The 23,290-nt window shown below is 46.4% G+C and overlaps 1 protein-coding gene across 7 annotated transcripts in view; it reads right to left on the minus strand.

Annotated features, from left to right (window-relative positions):
- Window positions 1-23,290, minus strand: part of HCFC2 (host cell factor C2) — a 128,788-nt gene that overhangs the window by 92,732 nt on the left and 12,766 nt on the right. For 6 of the 7 annotated variants that reach the window (XM_073575139.1, XM_073575141.1, XM_073575140.1 and 3 more), the window contains exon 2: window positions 21,307-21,455. In XM_073575139.1, the coding sequence (XP_073431240.1) occupies window positions 21,307-21,455 (149 nt within the window). Of the gene's footprint in view, window positions 1-21,306; window positions 21,456-22,866; window positions 23,103-23,290 lie in introns of those variants that run through there. The other variant, XM_073575143.1, reaches the window with a different exon arrangement.

Below are 23,290 nucleotides of genomic sequence, written 5' to 3' on the forward strand. Positions count from 1 at the left end.
TGCTGTGTGAAGACATCAGTGACACAGAGCTGTCTCATTCACACAGCAGAGGCTTTGTCAAACAACAGATTACATCAGTGACTGCCATCCCCTGTGCAGATTAGAAGCTGCAGACCCCCCATCACTGGCCATCACACAGTCTGTTCTCACTGCTGCCAGCAGCCTGGGACAGTGAGGGAAGGAATTACTGATAATGAGTTATGTATTGTAATCATGGAGTGGCCCAGAACACAGGACGATTTTCCCTCCTCCTCCTCACTAGTTTCACTTTCCATAGATCACTGTTCAGCGTGTGTCTGGGGGAGGAGCAGCTGGGTGGTCTGCTCTCTGCAGTAAGGCTGCTAGAGGGGGAGGATTTGTTACTGTGTTTTGAGGGCTTCTTCATGTGGACGGGGAGGGCCTGTAGCTATGGAGGGTGGGGTTGTTGCTATAGAGGGCATGCTTGGAGTAGAGTAGGAGGCTACGACTAGTTCTCATTTCAATGCCATAACACCCCCCCGGACGTTCTGTTCAGAATATCTAGAAAACCATGCAAACTAGTGACAGAAAGTAAAATTACTTATTGTCATAATTCTGCAGCCCAGATATGTACTGAGATTATGTGAAAAGCCCAGCCAACCCCTTTAAGTTGAGAGAAGTCCTCAAAGAGAAACGTAGTTTTCTTGGTCACTGTAGCCACCTGGATATCCACTTTAGGGATTTCAGTCCAGCACTTTGAGACGTCTTCATCTAGAGGAAAGCGATCCTTCATATCACTTGGGATTTTCAGCTTCCTTTCTGGGAATTCCCATTCATCTAGGACTAAATTTTGGACATTGTCATGGAAAGGAAAAACCTTCTTCGTTTTTTTATTTTAGACCACCGAACATCTCATTTGGACTGTGCGGGATGGTTTCTCCTCTTCAACTCCCATCGTTTTCCTGACTGCCAGCAGTAGCTCCTCCATATCCTCGGAGGAAAAGAACAATTTATTATCCTGTGTATGACTCGAAGTAAGTTCACCTTCTTCTGCCCATTCTTCAGTACCTGATATTTCAACTTCTGAGTCATTGCTATCCTCAGGGGCCCCCTGCAAAGGACTGGGAGAAGGTAGCAAGGGACGACTATCTCCTGTCGCACCATCCCTCTTACTTCATCCATCGGGATGGATGCTCTTCCCGGACAATTTTCTCCGCATATAGCTGACATAAAGCTTTTTTACAGCTGGATGGGAGGTTTTTTTTTACTGCAGATGGCGCATTTGCGATTGCAGTTTTTACCCTTGATTTTGGTGCAGGATCCTTGTCTCCCTACAAAAGAGAAGGGAAATTTCCATAAGGATGGATCCTGTACCAAAGGGCTTACCCTTACCAGGTATATTCACTGGGCCAGGGTTAGCGCTGGGCTCTGCAGACGAATATCTAAGAGAAGGAACATCCATCATTTAGAACCTCAGTCCTACCTTATGGAGTCTTCAGTCAGGGTCCTTTTATACAGGAACCGAGACCCAGCGCTTCTTCTCATCCAATAGGATGAGATCTCTCCCCCTCCGTGATAGTTCCTGTCTTCTGGCACCTTACCGGGTTCGTAATTCTCAAATTTCCCGCTAGAATGGCGGAAGTGACGTTGCGCCTTCTCTTGGCGGTGTACGTCACTTCCTGTGTATGTTCAGGACTGCCAGAGAGTGCGGCAGCTACTGCCAGCATGCAGGCGCGAGGGAGAGAGAGCTAGGAGGCTGGGGGGCTAAGTGAGGCCCCCCCCCAGCCACTTCTTCACCATCCAGCATTGCCAACAGGCACCAGAGGATGATACGATTTCGTCAGAGGCAGGAGCAGGTGCGGGATGAAGGTCTGGGAAGATCGACCTAGGCTGCCCAGCTTAAAAGGTACATACAAGAGGGTGTCACCGGCCCACCCTCAGGAGAGCACAAAAAGAAAAAACCCTTCTCAACCCTTAGAGACGGGAAAACACTGGAGATTGAGGGAAGGGGACGGATATTTAAACCTCTTGTTTCCTGTCCCTAATTAGGATGGGGATGTGTGCTGTCATGGAGGGGGATTAGAGAAAAAAAAAAAAATGAATATTTAACTTTTTTTTCACAAAAAAAAAAAAAAAAAAATTTACTTCACATCCAAATTTTTTTATTTTGACAAGGTAACAGGAAGAAAAAAAAAAAAAAAAAAAAAAAAATTGACCCAAAAATGTTTTGTGCAATTTCTCCTAAGTATGCTGATACACGGCAGAGCTCTGAAGTGAAGGAGTGCCATTTGACTTTTTGAATGCAAAATTTGCTTGAACAATTAGCGGATGCCATGTTGCATTTGGAGAGCCCCTGATGTGCCTAAACAGTGAAAATCCCCAACAAGTGACATCATTTTGGAAACTCGACCCCTCAGAGAACTGATCTAGATGTGTGGTGAGCACATTGAACCTTCAGGTGCTTCACAGAAGTTTATAACGTTGAGCCGTAAAAAAGAATAAAAAAACATTTTCCCCACAAAAATGTTATTTTGGCCGCAAATTTTACCCTTATGAAAATGTAACAGGAGAAATTGCACCAAACAATTTGTTGTGTAATTTTTCCAGAGTACACAGATACCCTATATGTGGGGAATACTACTTTTGAGGCACAGTGCAAAGCTCAGAAGGGAAGAGGCACCAAATTGGAGTTGAGATTTTGCTGCACTGGTTTGAGGGTGCCATGTCAAAATTAGCAGAACCCCTAAGGTGCCAGAAAAGAAACATATGTGAACTCATTTTACAGACTACACTCTCCAATGAATTCATCTAGGGGTGCAGTGATCATATTGACACTACATGTGCCTCAAAAAATTTTTATACCATTGAGCACTAAAATATTGTTTAAGCCCCAAGTTTTTAACTTTTAAGGGCCAAGAGGACAAACAGAGGTCCATTTTTGCACGAGTGCGCCAATACCTTACATGTAGTCGGGAAATTTTTCAGTGCAAAGTTCAGAATGCAGGGAGCACCAGATTTTACTGTTATGGTTTGCAGGTGCCATGACCCACTGGAAGAGGTCATGAGGTGCCAGAACATCAGAACCTCCCCTTTTCACCTCTCAATGAATTAATCTAGGGGTGCAATGATCATATTGACACCATAGGTGTGTCACAGAATTTTGTACCATTGCGCAATGAAGAAAAAAAAACAACTACATTTTTACCACCAAAATTTTGTTTTAGCCAAAGATTTTACATTTCCACACAAGAAGTGGTTAAAAACCACCATAATTTGTCCTACAATTTTTACTGAACGTGGCAATACCCCATATGTGGCTGTGCAGTACTACTTAGCCATACAGAGGGACTCGGGAGGAACGGAGCAAAATTTGTCTCTGGGAGCGCAGATTTTCCTAGAACAGTTTGCAGACTCTATACAGAGAGCCCCCAATTGCTAGAAGAGCAGAATCCCCCCTCAAATGACCCCATTTTGGAATCTATACCCCTTGGGGAATTTACCTACAGGTGTAGTAATGGTTTTGACTCCAAAGGTATTTTCCAGAAACAAGCAGCAATGAATGTTGCTGAGTGAATATTGAAAAACTGCCGCTGTTGTGACCAGTACGTTGCAGTCACCAGTACGTTAAGCCCAGCTCACCTGTAAGGCCTGTTTCACACATCCATTTATCACCACCAGTCAAAATCCGCCGTTTTGGGAAAAAAACGGATCCGCCATATTTTGGCGTCCGCTGACCTGACCGGACGGACCCTGCAACGTTTTTTCTCTCTCCGGATCCGCTATTTTCTGTTTTAACCCGCAATTCTGTCTGGCTGCTGGATGAAAATCTCTCTCATTGCGCGATCTCCATGCTCTCACCCACATCCCGCGAGAGGATTGCTCACCGCAGATGCCCGCTCACTACATCCGCCGGTATTAATTTTTTTTAATTTTTTTTTCCCAGGCGCGGCTCCTTCAAATTTTTAACATCGGCGGATCCGTACATCCGCCAATCCGCTGACCCCCGTTTGTCAGTCCGCCTGCGGATCCGTTTTCCACTATTTCGGCAGATTGAGACTGACAGAAAAGATTGATAGCCTGTAAATTCTTTCAGCGTTTTTGATGCAGATTTCACAGATACTAATGAGTGGGGAAAAACCTGCAACCAAAAAAAAGTGACAAAAACGCATTTATTTTACGCTAAATTTTTCCTGTCAAGAGATACCAAAAGGCTGCAGAAATTTCTGCAGCAAGTACTTAATGTGTGCACATCCACTTACAAGGACGTTGTGTTTTACTTACAGATTTTTCAAATTCAAGGTACTGAAAAGCAGGGGAGAAAGCGTGGTGAAATTACGGAGAGAGAAAAAAAAAAATGCCATTCCACCATGGTTTTTTGCAACTTGTTTTCACAGCATACACTGTGTGGTACTCTGAATTAGGAGTCTCCAGGTCAGTACAATTAGGCCATGTGCACACACTGAGCATTTGGTGAATTTTTTACCTCAGTATGTGTAAGCCAAAACCAGGAGTGGAACAGCCGTAGGAAAAGTATAATAGAAACACGTCACCACTTCTGGATTTATCACCCACTGCTGGGTTTGGCTTAGAGGTACTGAGGTAATATAGTGAGGTAAAATAGTCACCAAATACTCAATGTGTGCATGTGTCCTTACAGCTATAGAACTAACATAATAAAAAAACTTACATATGAAAGGTAGACTCACCAAGCCCTGACTGATGCACTAGCAGGATGCAGCAGGCATCCATTGATAAAGGCTTAGACCAGCACAGGTGCAACCCACTGATGAAGACAGCCAGTAACCAAAAGAAAAAGAGGAGCTGGCTGCCTAGTGGGAAAAATGCACACAGATAAGGCTTGCATAGGACATCAGTCACACAGTGCGGTGCAAAGTGTCTGAACAGCCTATTGATCACGCCCATAGTATTAGCAGGCGGGCTGTTCTGCACTATATACATGCATCACACAGAAAAAACCAAGCCAACATAAAGAGGCCCAGCTGCATCCTGCAAAACTGATAAAAAGTGCAAAAAGATAAAAAGACATGGGGTATTAGTTACTATTTTGGCCAAGACAGATAAGCTTGCAATCCAAACGTCAAGGATCCCCAGATTTTGCGAGTCCCTAGCTCTAAAGGGGCCTTTACACATAGCGATATCGCTAGCGCGTCACCGATTTTGTGACGCAGCAGCGATATCGCTATGTGTGATACTTACCTCCGACCGGCTCCCCCGCAGTCTGTCGCTGATCGCGCAGCTCCATTTCTCGTCGGGCGCTTCCTGCTGGGCTTCCTGCTGGCGCCGACGAGCGACGCGTGGACGCGGGCGGGAGGACGTCTTCATCGCCGCGTCTGAAAGGTAAGTATCGACCGCTGCTGCGTCGCTACATCGCTGTGAGATCTGCCTGTGTGGCAGCTCACTAGCGACCATTCAGCGATGCACCAGCGATCCTGACCCGGTCGTATCGTTGTCGGGATCGCTGGTGCATCACTAAATGTAAAGAGGCCTTAAATCTGAACAGCTAAAATAAGAAAAAAATTCAAAAAAACTTACATATGAAAGACAGACTCACCAGCACCTGTGCTGCTCTAACCCTTTATCAATAGAGGCCTGCTGCATCCTGCTAGTGACTCAAATCAAACTAGGGGGGAGCAACTGCCGTCAAAAATCCTTATACTGTGCGGAATAAATATTTCAGTAAATATTTTTGGACAAATAGAGCAATCAAACAAAATATATGAACACCTAATCATACTATGCAGAATCTAAAAGGGGGTGGAAACAGGGCAATAAGTACAAAGACTGATAGTTATCAATGTTTGTAAAATGTAGCCATTTGCTCAAAAGAGAGACATATTAAAAATAAATTCCTGTATTAATAACAAATTGTTGATGGAAAGGTTTTTATATTTCGACACATCCCTGGGGCGAGGGGAGGCAGTGTGCGGTCACCATTTCCCTGCCAGCCGTGATTTCCATACTTAGGTAATACGTGTTTTTCCAAACCTATACGATTTTAAACAAGTCTGTACTATGGCGGAATGCAATTAGGAACGGCATGTGTGTGAATATAAAAACCTTTCCATCAACAATTTGTTATTGAGCGCTCACGGTGCTAGCGGGTATCTTACCGCAGCTCAGCCTGGCTGGGAACGTAGCCTCAGCGACTGGAGGCTACCTCTATGACATCATCCCTGGTCACTGACACTGCCTTCCCAGCAGCTCATTCACCACTGGTTCTCAGCCTGGACAGTCGCATCTTGGCACCGTCCAGGTTGAAAACTAATTATCCCCCAGACATGGATTACGACATGAGATAGAATGACAGACAGGTATGGTATATTGTTGTTTTTTTATTTTAGTTTTATTACAGGAGAACGAGGGCTTTGGTGGAATTAGGTGTTATACTCACCTAGCTGTGTTTGTTATTTTTAAATAAAAAAGTAAAACTGTTTTGTTTTATTTCTAACTAGCTGAAGAGCCCGGCGCTGCCCAGGCATAGTAACTAACTGTGGTTAGTTATAGCAAATTATAATTATCCTCCATCCCATAGTCCCGTGCCCATATACCCATCATACATATCCACGATCCCATAGGCCCGTGCCCATATACCCATCACACATCCTCCATCCCATAGTCCCATGCCCATATACCCATCACACATCCTCCATCCCATAGTCCCATGCCCATACACCCATCATACATATTCGCCATCCCATAGTCGAGTGCCCATATACCCATCACAAATCCTCCATCCCATAGTCCCATGCCCATATACCCATCACACATCCTCCATCCCATAGTCCCATGCCCATACACCCATCATACATATTCGCCATCCCATAGTCGAGTGCCCATATACCCATCACACTTCCTTCATCTCATAGTCCCATGCCCATATACCCATCATACATATCCGCCATCCCATAATCCCGTGCCCATATACCCGTCATACATATCCTCCATCCCATAGTCCAGTGCCCATATACCCATCACACATCCTCCATCCCATAGTCAACCATTATAATATCATAATGAGCGCCGGGGCTTGCAACCTATGACGACATCAGCGTCGCCATGGCAACCATTATGACATCATAATGAGGGGCGGGGCTTGATACACACACCTTTTTCCCCATTATGTAGATAGGGGCAAAATTGTTTGGTGAATTGGAATGCGCGGGGTTAAAATTTCGCCTCACAACATAGCCTAGGACGCTCTCGGGGACCAGACGTGTGACTGTGCCAAATTTTGTGGCTGTAGCTGCGACGGTGCGGATGCCAATCCCGGACATACACACACACATACACTGTGTTCCAAATTATTATGCAAATGATATTTTTCTCTGATTTTCCTAGTCGGTACAAATGACAGTCAGTCTAATAAAAGTCATCACCGGTTAGAGTATACATCAAATTTTATTGAAGAAACCTCCCAATAATAACAGTACTCGTAATCTCCAAAATGAATAAAAGCTCAAATTGCACTGTTCCAAATTATTAGGCACAGTAGAATTTCTAAACATTTGATATGTTTTAAAGAACTGAAAATGCTCATTTGTGGAATTTGCAGCATTAGGAGGTCACATTCACTGAACAAAAAGGATATTTTGGAGTTAAATAGCTTAACAGGCCAAGTTACATGTTAACATAGGAACCCTTCTTTGATATCACCTTCACAATTCTTGCATCCATTGAAGTCAGAATAGCCCCCCAGAGCTGCTGTTTGGATGTGAACTGCCTCCCACCCTCATAGATCTTTTGCTTGATGATACTCCAAAGGTTCTCTATAGGGTTGAGGTCAGGGGAAGATGGTGGCCCCACCATGAGTTTATCTCCTTTATGCCTATAGCAGTCAATGACTCAGAGGTCTTCTTTGCAGCATGAGATGGTGCATTGTCATGCATGAAGATGATTTTGCTCCTGAAGGCACGTTTCTGCTTTTTATACCATGGAAGACAGCTGTCAGTCAGAAACTCTATATACTTTGCAGAGGTCATTTTCACACCTTCAGGAACCTTAAAGAGCCCTACCAGCTGTTTCCCCATGATTCCGGCCCAAAACATGACTCCTCCACCTCCTTGCTGACGTCGCAGCCTTGTTGGGACATAGTGGTCATCCACCAACCATCCACTACTCCATCCATCTGGACCATCCAGGGTTGCTCGACACTCATCAGTAAACAAGACTGTTTGAAAATTAGTCTTCATGTATGTCTGGGACCACTGCAACCATTTCTGCTTGTGAACACTGTTTAGGGGTGGCTGAATAGTAGGTTTATGCACCACAGCAAGCCTTTGAAGGATCCTACACCTTGCGGTTCGAGGGACTCCAGAGGCACCAGCAGCTTTAATTATCTGTTTGCTGGTTTGTAATGGCTTTTTAGCAGCCGCTCTCTTAATCCAATGAACTTGCCTGGCAGAAACCTTCCTCATTCTGCCTTTATCAGCACAAACATGTCTGTGCTCAGAATCAACCACAAATCTCTTAACAGTACAATGATCACGTTTAAATTTTTGGGAAATATCTAATGTTTTCATCTCTTGACCAAGGCATTGCACTATTTGATGCTTTTCAGCAGCAGAGAGATCCTTTTTATTTCCTAAATTCCTTGAAACCTGTGCCCTGCTTAATAATGTGGAACATCATTCTTAAGTACTTTTCTTTTAATTGAGCTCACCTGGTAAACTAATTATCACAGGAATTTGAGATTGATTTCAGTGATCCAAAGAGCCCTGATACACAATACCATCTATGAGTTTATTTGAAAAACAAAAAATAACATCTTTATGACACTTAAATCCAATTTGCATAATAATTTGAAACACAGTGTACATACATACATACACACACACACACACACACACATACACACACACACACACACACACACTTGAGCTTTATATATTAAAGGACTTTATTCTGGCTGTGTCTTCACCATGTAACCATAGAATTAGTCATGGATAGGTGTCTTAGGCCGGGGTCACACTAACCGACGCCAAATACGGTCAGTATTTTACATGCGTAATACGGATGAATGGCCCCTAAACAGTGCTCCGTATGTAATCCGTAATCAAGGTGTGGTCGCATATTTTGCGCATGTAAGCATCTGTATGTAATCCGTATGGCATCCGTATGGCGAGATTTTCTCGCAGGCTTGCAAAATTGACATATAATGGAGCCCTATGACAGGGTTTCTAACAGAAACCAAAGAATAGATATAGACACATAGAATGCATATATATATATATATATATATATATATATATGTATTCTATGTGTCTATATCTTTTCTTTCGTTTCTTTATTAAACCTGTCAGTGTGAGTTTACTGTATCGCGCACTGAATTGCCGGCTTTGGTAAAAGACACCGGGTGCGTATTTCTCGCAAGTCACATGTGTGCTCCGTGTGTAATGCGTATTTTTTGCGCACCCATAGACTTGCATTGGCGTATTACGGGCGTAGTACGCTGACAATCGCAGCATGCTGCGATTGGCACGGACCGTAGAATACGGATGAGAAATATACGGCTGGTGTGAGGGACCCCATAGAGAATCATTGGTCCGTGTGTAATGCGTGCTTTTAGCGCCTCTCACTCGGCCGTATTCCTCGCCAGTGTGACCCCAGCCTTATAGACGCTTCCCCATTTCTAAGCCGTGGGATAGATGTCACCTGACAATAAAAAGGTGACAAACCCCAGAAATATGAACCCAATTGCCACTGCTACAGGGCAAGTGGGAAGAGCTGGCAAAGTGCCAGAATTGGCGCATCTAATATATGTGCCTTTTCTGGGCAGTTGAGGGCTACTATTTTTAGGCTGGGGGTGTCAATATCCATGGCCCCTTACCAGCCTTAGAATACCAGCCACCAACTGTGAGCTTTAGCAAGGCTGGTTGCCAAAAACAGGAGGGACCCCACACAGTTTTTTAAAAAAAATTTTAAATAAATAATTAAGGCTACTTTCACATTAGCGTTTTTTTGCGCAGCGCATCGTGCGCAATAGAAACGCATGCAAAAAAACACATCATGCGTTTTTGCACGCGTTTGCTTTTTTTATGCGCATTCGTTCTCTAGGGGTTAAAACCAGCGTCTACACAATTTTTACGCCAAAAACGCATGCGCACTAAAATGCAGACGAACACATGTCCATGCGCACGCCTGCGTTCCCATAGACTGTAAAGCGTTATTTTGACGCATTCCGTGTGCAAACGTGCGCATGCGTGGTTTTTTTACGCCTTTCGGTGGACCCAAAAATGCAACAGGTTGCGTCTGGCGCGCCTAGGCGCACATGACGAAAAGCCGCATGTGCACGAAAACGCATACGAATGCAAGACCATGCGCCCCCCATGTTAAACATAGGGGCGCATGTGACCGATAACGCACGATGCGCTGCGCTAAAAAAAGCTAATGTGAAACCAGCCTAAAAAAACAGCATGGGGACCCTTCTATTCTTGATAACCAGCCTTGCTGAAGCTGACAGCTGAGGGTTGCAGCCCCCAGCTGTGAGTTTTGTCTGGCTGGTTATAGAAAATACAGGGGAACCCACGCCATTTTTTTTTCATTTATTTATTTATAGCGCAGGCGGCGGCTGATGAAGACTCCCAGCAACCGCTGCCTGCTGTCTCTTATCACTTAAATGTAACACTCATCATTCTCCCTTGCTAGCGCCGATTGCCAGCAGAGCATGGGAGAATGATGAGAGCCATGTTCAGCACCCAGCGCCTGTAACACTTCTTCCCTGGCGCCCGTCCGTGAGGTACTGATGTGGCACACACATGCCACAAATATTACACAAGGACATCTCCGGTACCGAAAATATCAGGACGTGTGAAAGAGGCCTTATAGCAGTTTTTATGTTTGGCAGCTGTCACATGCTAAAAGACGCTTTTTATTACAAAAAACGGTAATTAGACCTACCGGTAATTGTGTTTCCAGGAATCCATCCTGACAGCACATTGGAGGACGTCCTTCTCATCCGTAGTGGGACAGGAAACCACGAGAGTTTAAAAGGATCCTCCCCTTCCCATCCCTCAGTGATTTCACAAAGTAACACCTCTGGATGGATGCAAACAGATTTTATTTAAACCAACATTCTCCATACACATGTTACATCACAGTTGTATGAAAAGTATTATCGGGAGGGATCTAACAGTGCTGTCAGGATGGATTCCTGGAAACACAATTACCGGTAGGTCTAATTACCGTTTTCCAGGTCACCACCTGACAGCACATTGGAGTAGTACCAAAGTATATTGGTCCTAGGGCGGGACTACTGCATGGAGTACTTTTCTCCCAAATGCCAGCTGTGTGGATGCTATGTCTAGTTTATAGTGTTTGGAGAAAGTACTAAGACTAGACCAAGATGCCGCCCTGCAAATCTGCTCCGCCGAGGCGCCCCCCCTTTCTGCCCATGAAGCGGCCATGACCCTGGTTGAGTGGGCTCTAAGGTTCCCCGGGGGATTTTGACCCTGTGATTTGTAGGCTATGCTAATAGTGGACCTAATCCACCTTGCTATTGTCGATTTTGATGCTTTTTTTTCTCCCTTTATTAGGACCTCTAAACTGGACAAAAAGATTACTATCCTGTCTCCAGGGTCTGGTTGCATCCAGGTACCTGAGCACAGTTTCCTTTACGTCCAAGCTATGGTAGCTTTTTTCCCTGCAATTTTTGGGAGACTGGAGAAAGGAAGGAAGTACTACTTCCTGATTAATGTTGGAGTTTGAGACGACTTTGGGTAGGAAGGCCGGGTCGAGTCTTAACACTAACCGGTCACTGAACACCTGTAAGTAGGGATCCTGGGTTGATAAGGCCTGCAGTTCTCCTAACCTCTTGGCTGAGGTGACTGCCACTAAGAAGGCTGTTTTAAGAGAGAGATTACGAATACTTATCTCTGTCCCTATCTGATATGGCCATTTGCAAAGCGTATTGAGGACTAGGTTAAGGTCCCAAGGTGGTATGCTGCTCCTAATTTGGGGTTTAAGCCTTTGCACCGCTCTCGAGAACCGGGCTACCCATGGGTGTGATGATAGGGCTGTGTCATAGAATGCACTCAAGGCTGATATCTGTACTCTCAGGCTTTTCCTGAACCCTTCCTGTAAGAAGTCGAGTATTGTCCGGATGTCAGGCTGGTCAGTTCCGACTGTCTCCTCCCCACAAAAGCTGCAGAATTTTTTCCAGATTTTATTATATATTGCCACGGTCACAGGTTTTCTACTTGCTTGTAGAGTAGAAATGACTTCGTCCGATAGACCTCTTGCCCTTAGGACCTGCCGCTCAGGATCCAGGCTGACAACTGGAAAGCTTCCGGTTTTTGATGCAGAACCGGACCCTGATGGAGGAGGTCTTTCCTTCTTGGTAGAAAAATGGGTTCCTCGCCCGCTAGCTTCCTGAGTAGGGGAAACCAGCTTCTTCTTGGCCAGTAGGGAACTATCAATATAACGCTGGCTCTGTCCTCGCAGATTTTCCTGAGGACCCGTGGAATGAGGGCTAGGGGCGGGAAGGCATACAACAGACCTCTGCTCCAAGACTGTGATAGGGCATCTATTCCTGCCGGATTTCCCAGGGAGTTCAGGGAGTAGAAGGTCGTAAGCTTTGCGTTCTCTTTGTCCGCGAACAGGTCTACCGCTGGTTGTACCCAACGATCGCACAGGCTGCTTAACACATCGTCGTTGAGCTCCCAGTCCGTTGCCGTTACCCTTCTCCTGCTGAGGAAATCTGCGATCTGGTTCCGAGAGCCCTCCAGATATACGGCCGAGATTGAGAGGACTTCCCTCTCTGCCCATCCGAAAATCTGATCTGCTAAGGCCTGAAGTGTGGGATGTCTTGGTCCGCCTTGATGGCGGAGAAAGACGACTGTTGTGGTGTTGTCTGACAGGACTTTGACGTGTTTGTTTCTCACGTGGGCCCTGGCGACGAGCAGCACCTTCCAGACCGCATGTAGTTCTCTGACGTTAGAGGATCTTCTGCTGTCCTCTGGACTCCATTGCCCCTGGTAATACTTTCCTGCGACGTGTCCGCCCCAGCCGAATAGACTTGCGTCCGTCGTCACTACGACCTCCGGGGACTGAACCCATGAGACACCCCTTTTTAGGTTTCTCGGAATGGTCCACCATAGAAGCGATCTTCTGGCTCGGAGGGTTAACCGTATCTTGCTGTTCAGAGAAGTCTGCCTTCTGTCCCAGGATGTTAGAATTGCGTGTTGGAGGTCGCGGGAGTGGAACTGACTCCATCTGACACAGGAAATGCAAGAAGTCATCAGCCCCAGGATCCTCATTGCATCTTTGACCGATACCTGATTTCTCGAGAGCTGACGAATTTTATTCGGCACTGAAGTCTGTTTCTCGGCTGGTAGATACGACATCCTTTTTTCTGAGTCTAACATGACCCCCAGGAATTTTACTCTGGGTTTGGGTATGAGATCTGATTTTGCCCAATTTATTATCCATCCTAAACTCTGCAGCGTGGAGATTGAGGATTGACAGTCGATCTGAGCTGGGCTGCTGAATCGGCTATAAATAGGAAGTCGTCAAAGTATGGGACCACCGTGATATTTCGGGCCCTTAGGTAGGCCACTACCTCTATTATTACTTTTGTAAAGACCCTCGGGGCCGATGCTAGGCCGAAGGGCAGGCAACGAAACTGATAGTGGTATATTGTGCCGTCTTTTTCTAACGCAAACCTGAGGTATCTCTGGTGATCCGGGTGGATAGGGACATGATAATATGCGTTTTTTAAATCCAAAGTGCACATTACCACATCCCTTCCCAGAAGGGAAATCGTGGATCTTATCGATTCCATTTTGAAGCGCCTGTAAGACAACCATTTGTTCAGAGGTTTTAGGTTTATTATTGTTCGGGTTTCCCCCGAGGGTTTTTTTATTGCAAAGAGACTCGAGTAGTGTCCTCTGCCTTCCTCCTGGGCGGGGACCGGAGTAATTGCTTCCATGTCTAGGAGATCTTGGATGTCCAACCACATTGGGGAAGCTGCACTGAGGCGTGAACTGGTCACCAGAAATCTGTTCGGGGGTAGGGAGCTGAATTCTATTTTGTACCCCTTTGAGATGACTTGTAATACCCAGGGGCTGGAGGTGACCTTTTGCCACTCTCCCGGGAACTTGAGTAATCGCCCCCCTACTCTGGTGGCGTCATTTCCTCCGGAGCTGGACCCTGGGCCGGAAAAGATGTTATCTCTATTCCTATTTCTACCTTCGCCTCCTTTGGGGTAGCTCCATCTACCCGTTTTACCTTTCCCCCTGTAGTCCGCTCTGTGGTTGTAACGGGGCCTACGAAAGGGCTGGTATCTTTTACGTTTCTCCTCAGGGAAACCCTTTTTTTCATCCGACGCTTTCTCTAAAATGTCGTCGAGCACGGGCCCGAAGACCCTGCCCCCCGAGAAAGGAATTGAGCAGAGTTTATTTTTTGACTGCATGTCGCCTGTCCAATTCTTCAACCAGATAGCTCTTCTGGCTGTGATGGACAGGGACTGGCTTCTGGCCGAGAACCTAACTGATGCTGCTGAGGCGTCGGCCAAGAATCCCGTAGACAACTTAAGCAAGGGGAGTGATTTTAGGATTGTTTCCCTCGGAGTTCTGTCTGACAGATGCTCCTCTGGGTTATCTATCCACAGATGCATGGAGCGTGCTACCGATGTCGCGGCTATATTTGTCTTTATAACCGCTGCTGAGCTTTCCCAGGCCCTTTTTAAGAGCCCGTCTGCCTTCCGATCTAGGGGTTCCTTCAAGCTTGAGGAATCCTCAAACGGAATTGCCGTTTTCTTTGATACTTTAGCTACTGGAATATCAATTTTAGGGATCTCTTCCCAGACTTTAACCTCCTCAGGGTCGAATGGTAGACGCGACCTAAAGTCCCTGGGAATAGTTAATCTATTCTCTGCCTCCTCCCACTCCTCCAGTATCATTGCCCGTATGTGGGTGTTTACTGGGAAGACCATCGAAGTCTGGGAGCGTAATCCCCCGAACATTTCATCCTGTATTGAGAGGGAAGGAGGGGGTTCCTCAATCTGCATAGTCTGCCGCACCGCTTCCAATAGTTCGTCCGTATCCCCAGACGAAAACAAGTATTTTCTCCCCCTTTCTGGGTGTTCTCTAGTCTCCTCTTCCTCTGCGTCAGAGTCGGACAGAATGCCTTCCGTTGACGTATCAGACTCCCTCTGTCTTTTCCTGGATGGCTGGGTGTTCGCCTGCGGGGCCTGGGAGGTGGCTAGGCCGGATACCGAGGCCTGCACTTCTTCCCTAATTATTGCTCTCATATTAGACATAAACGTAGCCTGCTCTTCCCCCATTATACGCTTTGTACATGCGTCACAAAGGGTCTTCTGCCACGTGTCCTTTAGCTTTTTAGAGCAGACCGGATACTTCTTATCCTTCCATTTAGGCTCCTTTTTCTCTGAGGTAGAGGTTCCCCCCTAGAACATATAAAATACGGGTTCTATGGGGTTTATTCTTACGGGCCCTCCAGTGACCTCTTCAGAGGTTACTCACGTAACCCTGGCACTCTGCTCCTGCCACCGTCTTTGCCTGGTCCTCCATGCTGGTGGTGATGGAAGTCGCTGACTGCTGAGGAGACACATACATGTGAGTGGTGACGGGTGCCCCCTGCCACCTGCCCTGTGGAGCAGAGCTGCATACCGCCTCTATTGTCGCTGCCGCTCCGATCGCCTGCCCTTCTCCTGATGGGCCGATGCCGCCGCGGTGTGCTCAGTACCGGGCGGTCACTGCCTGAGGTGTCCTGACAGCGACGCGGCCGGAAGTACTGCGTCCGGTCGGCAGTGACGCGTCCGTGACGCGCGCACCGGAAGTGACGCGCCCGTGACGCGCGCGCCGGAAATGACATGCCCCCGGCCTCTGGCGCTCTGGCCTGTCCTCCGGTGGGGCGGGCGGCTGATGCGCACCTGCTACAGCGCGCTTCCGCCCTCCGGACATAACGGCGTCACCCGGCGGTAGTCTGCTGTAGATGGACCGCTTGCGGGCTCTGCAACCCCAGTGGCGGTCTGCGGTGGTGGCGTCCAGGGTCGAGAGCCCCGTCAGGGGGAAGCGACCCCGCGTCCGGGAGCAGCGCTACACCAGAGAAGCTGAGGGACCCTACATCGGGTTTCAGCCGCAGATCTTATCAGGAAGGAAGGGTGAGGCTGAGCCCCCCCGATCCTGACCATCTGCATGGAACGGCCCGGATCCTCTCTCGTCGTTCCCATCCGCAGTGGGACAGGAAAAACACTGAGGGATGGGAAGGGGAGGATCCTTTTAAACTCTCGTGGTTTCCTGTCCCACTACGGATGAGAAGGACGTCCTCCAATGTGCTGTCAGGTGGTGACCTGGAAAAATAGCTTTTGCATCACCACATTTTGAGAGCTATAATTTTTCCATATTTTGGCCTACAGAGTCATTCATGTGAGGTCTTGTTTTTTTGCGGGACGAGTTGACTTTTTAATTGGTACCATTTTCGGGCACATGACATTTTTTGATCACTTTCTATTCCGATTTTTGGGAGACAGAATGAGCAAAAACCAGCAGTACGCAAATTTCTTTTGGGGGGGAGGGGTTGTTTATACCGTTCCATGTGTGGTAAAATTCAAAAAGCATTTTATTCTATGGGTCAGTATGATTACAGCGATACCTCATTTATATTTTTATGTTTTGGCGCTTTTATACAATAAAAACTTTTATAGAAAATTATTTTTGCATCACTTTATTCTGAGCGCTATAACCTTTTTATTTTTCTGCTGATGGAGCTGTATGGCGGCTCGTTTTTTGCGAGACAAGATGACATTTTCAGCGGTATCATGTTTATTTATATCCGTCTTTTTGATTACGTGTTATTCCACTTTTTGTTCGGCGGTATGATGTGTGAGGCAGCGACTGGAGTCATATGCGAGGGTCGCTATGTGTCCCCCAGAATGCGCTCAGAAGCGTATTAGATCCGCTGGAGTGCCCTGTGGTCACAGCAGCGTGCCTGTGACTCACAGGGCAGAATAAAAGTGAGTTTGAGCCTGGTCACGTTATTTGGACCAATGAGTTTATTCAGGAAAACCCGGTATGGGCTTTTATTTTTGAAACGGACTGCAGGAAGGTAGTAGGGTCTGCTCCGTTTCCTCCAGCCTAGGTCTTATAAGTGGCCTATGGCCACAGATTGGAGAAAGGAAAAAAAAACCTGCAAAAAGGGTTTGGGTGTGTCAGTTCTGAGTTGCACAGAGAGAGAGCAGTAGTCTGCAGAGTTCCCTGTGTGAGGCAACACAGGGCCAAGGTCTGGCACCCCTTTCATACCCGGGCAATGCGGTCGCTCACGGCAACTGGCCACGGACTGTTTTGTTGCTTCCCGGCTGCGATCCGGAGGATACGGCGTGTTGTGCACTGTGAGTGTTTTTTTTGTGGACATTAAACACATTTTTTTTGTTTGAACTTGCTGGGTCACTGCCTCATCTCTGCACAGCGTGGACGCCGCTGCTTTACAGATGATAAAGCATTGTTTTTCACCTTGGTTTTCATTTTTTTTTATGGTGTTCACTAAAGGGGTTAACTAGCGGGACAGTTTTAGAGGGCAGGTTGTTACGGACGCGGTGATACCAAAGGTGTACTTTTGTTTTGACTTTTTTTTCCCATTCAAATATTTATTTAGTGATAGAATATATTGTTTATTATTTTTGATTTTTGTAATACTTTTACAATTATTTAAAAAAGATTTACTTTTTTCTAACTTTTTTACTTAGACCCACTTTTTGCAGGCTGATCGCTTCTATAGCATTTAGATGAAGCGGCAATCTGCATGCTATAGAAGCTGTCAACTCTGCACTGCTAGAGACTTGTTGATCATGCACTGCGCATGACCAGGAAGTTTCTCAGCTCTGGTGACCCGTACCCGGATGTCATCATGACGACATCGGGTCACCATGGCAACGATTGGGACCCTACGTCATGCCGCAGGGTCTCTGATCTAAAGATAGAGGGGGCTGCCGGCTTCCGGAATGACGCGATCGTGCTCGATCGCAGAATTTTGGGGGTTAAAGTGCTGAAAGCGGTCACAGCACCTAGAGCCAGGTGTCAGCATCAGCTGACACCCGTCAGCGATCGCCCGCACACCACCTGTGTGCGCGGGTGATTGTGACGACATAATGATCCGTACCTGGTCAGATAGGTGGATCATTACGTCCGATGTCAGAAAGGGGTTAATTTATATTATTACAATAAAGAATATAATTTTATCTATGTGTGTTCAAAAACTTCTTGATCCTCCCACAATCTATAGCTTGTGAGACCAGTATGGCTTTACTATGTATTTGGAGTGTTACACTCCCCCTAGTGAGAGAAGTGAGTTTGGGCAGCATGCTCACTATTTACGATACATGTAAAGGATTTTTATTTTTTAAGTGAAGAATAAAAATTCATAAGTTTGTAAAACAAATATATATTATAATATTATTGATTATGTGCGGGGGGGGTGTTGCCATTTTCCGAGAGAGTGACATTTTTGTTCTTCCATTCACTGAGGTGATGTCATCAGAGTGCAGTCCAATTTACTGAGACGATGGAGAAATTAATTTCTCCCTCTTCTCCTCACATGTGACCCAATTCTGTCATGAGAGAGAATCGGATTATATTTAGATGACACTCAAATTAAACTCAGACCAGAATTTGAGCGTAGTGTCATTAGCATAATTGTCCAGATTCTCTCGCCCAAGATAGCCCTATGTCAGCTTCAGAGGAGGACCAAGATGGTGGTGATGGGGGCCCTCTCAGGCCACCAAGGCCCCACAGAGAGGCGGTAAGCACGCGCAGCAGCACACGTTCCATTTAAATGTCACCGGCAGAAATTGAAAGTGGCGTTTGTCGAGCTGATGGCGGCTCTTAGAGACAGATGCTGGCTATTTAATATGGCCGCTACCTGTCGTGTGTGGAGAGAGCTCAGCTCCTGAGTCCACTCCACACACAATCACCCCCTACAATCACATACATGAAATTGCATTAAGGGGTCAGCCACTTTCTCTTGTTACTGCAGCTTTCCTCACAAACTGACTAGCCTACTGTCTGTCTATAAACTGCCTGCTAATGGAAGAAAGTATGACCAGACCAGTCGTCAGCCTCCTACAATAGAAAAGCAGCTTTCCCCTGTGAGGGGTTTTACAACTGAAGGAGGCTGTGGGAGAGGTCTGGTCACATGACCCTTCACCGGCTGCCATTTTATGGACAGTTTATGAGAAAAGCTACACTAACATGAGAAAGTGACCACCTCTTTAAACAAGCATTGAAACTTTTCAGGGAAACAGCTTTGATGGTCTAAATGGCGGTTACAAGACCACAACTTTTCAGAAGTGACGCTGCTTTTCGAGCCTGCACGCAGTTTTTTGGAGGAGGCTTTCTAGTGTTAACTGCTTCCAGGCCCGCTCCTTCTTTGGGGAGTTTTTGGAGGAGTCTTTCATTTCCTGAGATGGTTTTGAAGACTGTATGAAAGTTTTTCTGAGGCGTTTACCCCCATTCCCCACATCCTTTTCATTGTACAGTGCACAGGATCTGCTGAAAACAATCAGGATCCTCTTCAGAGTGACATGCACCTGAATTCTTCCCATCATGCGTTGTTTTTGTTTATATACCTCAAGTAGAAGAAAAAAGGTCTAAACATGTGAACAGCAAAGTAGTTTTACAATAGAAATGAACAGCAAGAGGCTTTCAAGCTATTCTTAAGGGGTGCATATAAAGCAAAGAAGATGCAGCGTGTACAAAGACAAGCGTATAGATCACAGTCCGAGTACGAATAGCGAGGCATGGCCTGGTCATGGGTCTCCTCAGGCATACTTAGGGCTGCTGAAAAAGTAAGGAGACCCATAGCTAGTCCGGGCACTGCAGTTCATATTTGGTCGTGGTACACAGATGACTGCATTCAGCCTAAGGGTATGTTCACATGCTGCATTTTTCCTGCATGGAAAAGACAGGTAGTTGCCTCTGTTTTATAGACCAATGGTTAAAAAAAAAAATAATAGCTATGGACAACCCTCTTAAAGACCCACATATACACAGACTTAGCCGAATCCAGATATCGGTGGCTCTACTGCAAGGGCCTCATGACTTTTTCCTAAGGCTATGTCCCCACTCCACACTATCAGTATTTTTCCTCAGTAGCTGTAAGGCTGGGTTCACATTGCGCTAATGGCAATGCGCTAACAGCATCCGTTACATAGCGGCACTAATGCTATGTAACGGATGCGTTAGCGCAGCCATAGACCACCATTATGTAGTGTATCGCGATGTGCCGCCATTCTGTGACGGACCATCAGACGCGGGCTGCAGCGTTTGGAGGTCTGTGACCGCTAGCACAGACAGGGAAGCTGCGCTAGCGTTATAGCTAAACGCGATCACAAAATGACAGCAGCGTTAATGCAGTCTATCATCGCTATGCGTTGAACAGACTGCATTAACGCAATGTGAACCTAGCCTAAGGGTACCGTTACACATAACGATGTCCCAGCGATCCCACCCACGATCCGACGTGGATGGGATCGCTGGGATATTGTTAGCTGATCGCTGGTGAGCTGTCACATAGACAGCCCCTCCAGCGATCAGGACCAGCGAGCACGCTGGTTACCAACGTAAACATCGGGTTTCTAAGGGCTGCGGGGCCCTTAACAACCCGATGTTTACCCTAGATACCAGCGTGCACTGTTACTCCAGTCTGACAGACTAGAGTAGCAGATAGCAGAGCTACTCCGGTCTGTCCACCTCCCGCCCTGCCTGCAGTGCACGCTGGTATCTAGGGTAAACATCGAGTTTCTAAGCGCCCTGCAGCCCTTAGAAACCCGATGTTTACGTTTTTAACCAGCGTGCAGCGTCTCTCATCGCTGGCTCCCGCTGCCACACACAGCGATGCGCGCTGGCCAGCGGGAGACAAGCGATTGAAAAAATGGCCCAGGACGATCCAGCACGATCAGCGATACCCGGCAGGGGGGCCGATGGCTGCTGGATGTCACACACAGTGATCTCGCTGGAGAGATCGCTGATGTGTCACAAAATCAGCGATCTCGCCAGCGAGATCGCTGTGTGTAACGGGCCCTTAAGCCAAAACCAGGAGTGGGTGAGAAATACAGAAGTGTTGACTTTTCCTCTGATTAACGCCTCCTACCAGGTGAGGAACAATGTCAGGGGAGATAAGGATCCAGAATGTCAGATTTTGGATTGCCGATCCTTTTGTTCTTGGCAAGTTTAGGCTCCTCTTGCTTCAGATCGGTCAGAGTACACAGGAGAGCTCAGCAGAGCGAGTAAGTGCTCCTGTGTATAGCATCTATTTTGTATGAGGCCCCTGATCTATAAATTACATGAGACCTCAAGCGAGGGAGCTATATCATACCTGCAACTCATACAAGTCATTGCTGTATCTTCCATATTCCACCATTCCTCCAAAAACCAGAACCCTCGTCCCATCACATACAAATCCATGAGCAGCACAACCTGGTGGTATATCACCTCTCACAGCTGGGAGGAACCATTGATTTGTGGCTGTAAAAAAGCAGAAGAAACATGGATTCAGATAATTATTATAACCAAAGCCCTCCTATATAACAAGCTGTATACATCGTGAATGTAGAAATGCTTGTACATCTTACGCTCGGCTCACGCAAAAATTCCGACTTTCTCTCCCATTGTAGAAAAACAGAACTTATGTAGGAAACATACCCATTACCTGATGGAGACAAACAGTGTCAGATGCACTCCATTGACTAACGGGGTGTCTGATATTTTACGGTGTGCACACGTTGCGGTTTTTGCTGCGGTTCCGCATCGGATTTGGTCCTGTGGATCCGCAGCAGTTTCCATGCGGTTTACAGGAACATGTAAACAACCTATGGAAAACCAAAACCACTGTGCACATGCTGCGGAAAATTCCACGCAGACTTGCTGCGGTTTATTTTCTGCAGCATGTCACTACTTTTTTGCGGAACCGCTGGTGCAGTTTTCGTTCCGGGACACAATCGGGCTATGAGTACACGTAGATTTCGGTCCTGCGGATTTTGAAAATCCGCAGGTAAATTCTGAGGTCAAAAGACCTGCGGATTAGCCTGCGGTTTCACACCTCTACAATGGAGAAGGTGTGAATCCGCACAAAGAATTGACATGCTGTGGATTTGAACCCGCAGCAAATCCGCACGGAAAAATCCGCAGCATGTGCACAGCTTTTTTCAGTTTACAATTGAAAACAATGGTACTGTACAACGCACCTAAATCTGCTGCGGACCCGCAGGGCCAGAAACACTGCGGATCCGCAGCAGAATCCATAACGTGCACATAGCCTTAATATCTCTCTCCACAAACCGCACTAGAATCTGCATCAATTCCGCTGGACAAAGTATAGGAATCCGCAAGGAACACTGCATGCATTTTACCCTATGGTTTCGGCCAAGCGATGCAGATTTTTCTGCAGAAAAAATCCGCAACCTGTGCACACACCCCTACTCTTAATCTTTATTGTTATTAAGCTGACCAATAATTAGGCAAAAAAAACAAGTGTCCTTACATAAACACATACAAAAGATAGTATCTTTTGTGTCAATATTCTGAGAATTCACTTAACATTAGTGCTAGGTATTATAAAATAATGTACAGGAAAGTCATTAAAACCATATCTGTGTATTTAAGAAGGAGGGATATTACGCAAAACTATCCAAGAATTCAAGATGGGTGCAAGAGAAGGGAAAAGGAGTGGGAGGAAAGTTTGAAAGACAGAAAAAGTGTTCCAAGTATCAAGCTACACCTTAAACATGACCTTCTAAAATGGAGCAGGGTCCAACTAGTCGCCATTTAGGAGGTATGCCTGAATGGGCAGCTGTTGGGAAAAGGAGGCTTTCTTTTTGCAGAAGAAAGAGCTTGGAAAATACCGGTAGACAGTTTGGGGAAGCCAAATCCCACATACCGAGGGTAAAGTGCTTGTAAAAAATGAGCAACTAGCAGTTTGTTCCTAAAAATCCTCTCAGTTCTATTACAAAACAAAAAATTAATTTAATAGCGCATTGCTTGTTGCCTAAATTATCAGCCACCTCTGCAGTGTACCAGTCGTGGCTGAACATGCCCAGTGCTTAACATTTCAAAGAGCTACTCTGAAGCTGATTCCCCAAATCCCAGCCAGCTCTATTGCCACCATGCTCCTCTGTGCTGCTGTGGTAAACAGGGCTGTGGAGTCGGCAAGTCAAACCTCTGACTCCACGACTCAGACTCCACAGCACTGGTCACTACTGAGCATGTGCATAAAGTGCAGCACAGATTCATCCCAGCTACGACCCCACAGCACTGCTCACTACTGAGCATGTACATAAAGTGCAGCACAGATTCATCTCATC

This window comes from Dendrobates tinctorius, unplaced genomic scaffold (assembly GCF_039654945.1).
Source record: "Dendrobates tinctorius isolate UK_male_01 unplaced genomic scaffold, ASM3965494v1 ptg000043l, whole genome shotgun sequence".
Classification (NCBI taxonomy): domain Eukaryota; kingdom Metazoa; phylum Chordata; class Amphibia; order Anura; family Dendrobatidae; genus Dendrobates; species Dendrobates tinctorius.